This window comes from Cyprinodon variegatus, unplaced genomic scaffold (genome assembly GCF_000732505.1).
Source record: "Cyprinodon variegatus isolate N-32 unplaced genomic scaffold, C_variegatus-1.0 Scaffold195, whole genome shotgun sequence".
In the NCBI taxonomy this organism is placed as follows: domain Eukaryota; kingdom Metazoa; phylum Chordata; class Actinopteri; order Cyprinodontiformes; family Cyprinodontidae; genus Cyprinodon; species Cyprinodon variegatus.
Window position 1 is genome coordinate 868,861 of NW_015150648.1, and position 3,135 is coordinate 871,995.

General features: G+C 41.0%; 1 protein-coding gene across 1 annotated transcript in view; it reads left to right on the forward strand.

The window, feature by feature from the left end:
- The window catches only part of b3galnt2 (beta-1,3-N-acetylgalactosaminyltransferase 2), a 23,957-nt gene extending 21,047 nt beyond the window's left edge, over window positions 1-2,910 (forward strand). Inside the window, exons 10-12 of the mRNA XM_015379563.1 lie at window positions 181-340; window positions 427-483; window positions 1,195-2,910. Coding sequence (XP_015235049.1) covers window positions 181-340; window positions 427-483; window positions 1,195-1,323 — 346 coding nt within the window. The 3' untranslated portion in view covers window positions 1,324-2,910. The remainder of the gene's footprint in view (window positions 1-180; window positions 341-426; window positions 484-1,194) is intronic.
- Window positions 2,911-3,135: the final 225 nt, after the last annotated feature.

A 3,135-nucleotide genomic window follows, 5' to 3' on the forward strand; every position in this document is an offset into this window, starting at 1 on the left:
TCAACGGAAGGTTTCCAGATGGATATGCAGAGCAAATCCACCTGGCGGAGTCAGGTTAGAACTGTGGGGATTGTTGAAGCAATTTGGCCAAACGGTTCAATGCCTCATGAGGCTACATCTCACCATCACTAGTTTTTACCCCGGGTTCTACTTTTGACAGCATATTACTTCCTGACACAGTTTCAGGCAGAGCTGGGCCGTGGATCGGATCGGGAAGTGGCAGGAGCTGGAGTACGCCAGCCCAGCTTATCCTGCGTTCGCCTGTGGCTCAGGATACGTGGTTTCTCACGACCTGGTCCAGTGGCTCGCCGGTAACGCAGAGCAGCTGAAAGCCTATCAGGTAGAGATCAGTGAGCGATGAGCAGCGGAGGCAGATCATCGTTACTGTAGAAATGAGCGACCTGTCTGGGTTTTTTTATATTACAGGGTGAAGACGTAAGCATGGGAATATGGATGGCAGCTGTCGGGCCGCAGAAGTATCAGGTAAAACAACTGAGAATCGCTTATCAGACTTTTGATGCTCCACGTTGTTCTGTCCAGTGTTCACTGTACACCTTTATTATAGCTGGATTCATAAAGGTCAGGGCTTGACATTAGGAGGGAAGAAACTCCAGGAGAAAAAATGAATAAATGCAAACAAATAACTCTTCCTCCAGAGGAAAGCAGCAGCAAGGCATTTGCACATTACATAAAAGCAAAGCTGTATGAAGGAAGCCTGACCTTTATTTGTACATGTTTGTAGCTCATTATTTCTTCCTTTCCTGAAGAAAAAAACGGGAGCAGAGGTCATGTTTAATAACGGTTTATGATGAGGTCAGATGAACTACAATAATACTATTTTAAACAAGTATATTTCTTTGGAAGTAAAGTTTTATTCATGATGTATTTATGACTGTTAAAATGTTTTTTGTTGTTAAACTATACAATATTAAACGATGAACTCAGTACAGCACTAAATAAAGGGGATCTTCTCGTGTCTTATTTTTTTAGGTGCCTCTATTGTTAAAACATTTTGTCTTATTGTCGATTTAAAAAAAAAAAAAATGTTATAATTGTGGGATTATGCTGCTGCTGGAAAAGATTAACCTATTAAAATGCTTTTTATTGTCTTCACCGGGAGGTTCCAACAAATTAGTCCATGTAATTAATCCGGCCTGAGTCGGCTGCAGATAATGAAAGGACGTCTGTTTTCAGGACGCCGGCTGGTTGTGTGAGAAGGAGTGCTACCTGGACATGCTGTCATCTCCTCAGCACACAGCCAAGGAGCTGCGCATCCTCTGGGATAGGAAGAAGGTGTGTGGAGACCCCTGTGGGTGTCCCTGATCGGGCGCCGCTCCAACCCTGTAGCACTGTGGGTAAAAAAAAAACAAGAAAAGATGCACTTAAACACTTGTTCAGTTTCTGGAGACTTTTCTTTACTCACCAGGTGGTGCATTTAATATTATAAGGCTTGAAGGATACGATTTTTTTCTGATGATTTAAAATGTTAAAAATATTAGAAATATTAGAATAAACAATCTGCAGTAAGGGTTTGTTGTATTTTACCGTCAGTAACTGTTAATTATTAGGTCAGTTTTATTAAGAGGGAAGAATCACATAAAAAAGGTTTGTATAATTGTGATTTAAAGGAGATATTCAATTGCATTTTAAAGACAACTGGTCCTGCTTTGCTTTATTTAGTGAAAACGTTACCGTCCCCTCACCGTTTGTAGATTCCTCACAAGCAGAAATTATTTGTACTGTATCAGTTCTCGTGCGAGTAGTGAGCGATGTGGCCTTACTGTGTTTGTTCAGCATCATTCTGTTCGTACGTGAGCCTTAAGCACAGACAGGAAGAGCGACTACGAAGCGGACATTGGAACCCAGAGGAGAGATGAAGGACTTTGCTTCCCGTTTATTTCGGGGCAGAAAACTCGACTGTTGCGGCTGCAGCTTTAAGGTTTGACGTATGCAGTCGGGAAGACTGAGTTTTCTTGAAAAGGAATATAAAATCAGCCCCAGTAATTGTGTTGCCGTGACAGGGGGCTGAAATCTGCAGGAATATTTTAAAAAGGAGATAGAAAGTGTGAAGCGCTCCCCCTTTGCTCTGATGGATGTTAATCTGAAGCGCTGACGACAGCAGAAGCAGTCTGAAGCTAAGTTATAAGAGTTAATATTCCCCCTCTGGCTGTTTGTTTTTGTAAATAATGAAAGATGATGCTTAATATTTTATTAAAGCAGGATTATAAAACAATGTTTTTTTGTGTTCAGTTTATTTCTACTAACATGGCAGCAGAAACTCATCCTTTAACCTCCTCCCCTTCACTCGGCTTCATGATAACGGAGTCACATCCTGCATCTGTTCCACTCTCTCAGCTAGATAAGCACGCCATTTTTTTCTCAGCCCATCAGCTTCTCCCCCTGATTCTGCTCGAAGCCCTTCGTTGTGAGCCGATAGCAGCGTGGAAATGACACGGGAGATGAAAAATAATCTGGCTTTCTGTACGAGCGCCTCTGTAGATTATGGAGTTATTGATTTTTGTCTTAACTTTGATGGGCGATGTTGAAACGCTGTCACATGCTGACATATCCCAAATCCTCTAAATCCTTGATTCGCAGGCCTGCTCAGACGTACATTCAGATCTATCCAGATAATGAAATCAGCTGAACTGTAACTGGGGACAAATTGGTGCATGTTTAGTAGAAGATCTGTTATGTTTTGTGTTCTGATTTTCCTCCAGCTTCTCTGTTATAAGAAAAAAAACTGCTCTGTTTCCTATCGCCTTAAATGTATTCACACCCTCTGAGCTGCCTCTCATTTTGTCACATTAGAACCAAAAGCTTAGTTGTATTTAATGAGGCAACACAAAGCGGTGCATAATTGTGATCACGCCACGAATAGACTCGGCCTATAAAAGTTTGAGAAGTGTAGAATTTGCTGTTAGATTTTTTTCCAGGTTTAAATAAATGTGAAAACCAATTAGTGTTGGGATAAAATGCTTGAAATTTACTGAATACTTTTTTTTTTCTTCGGTTCTTTTAAAAGTCCAGCCCTGCCTGATGGATTTAGTGTTTTTCTCACTCATTTATTGGTCTTTGATCCAAGGCACTGATTCTAAACATTTTATTTGTCACTACTTGGTGTTTCCACTCAGG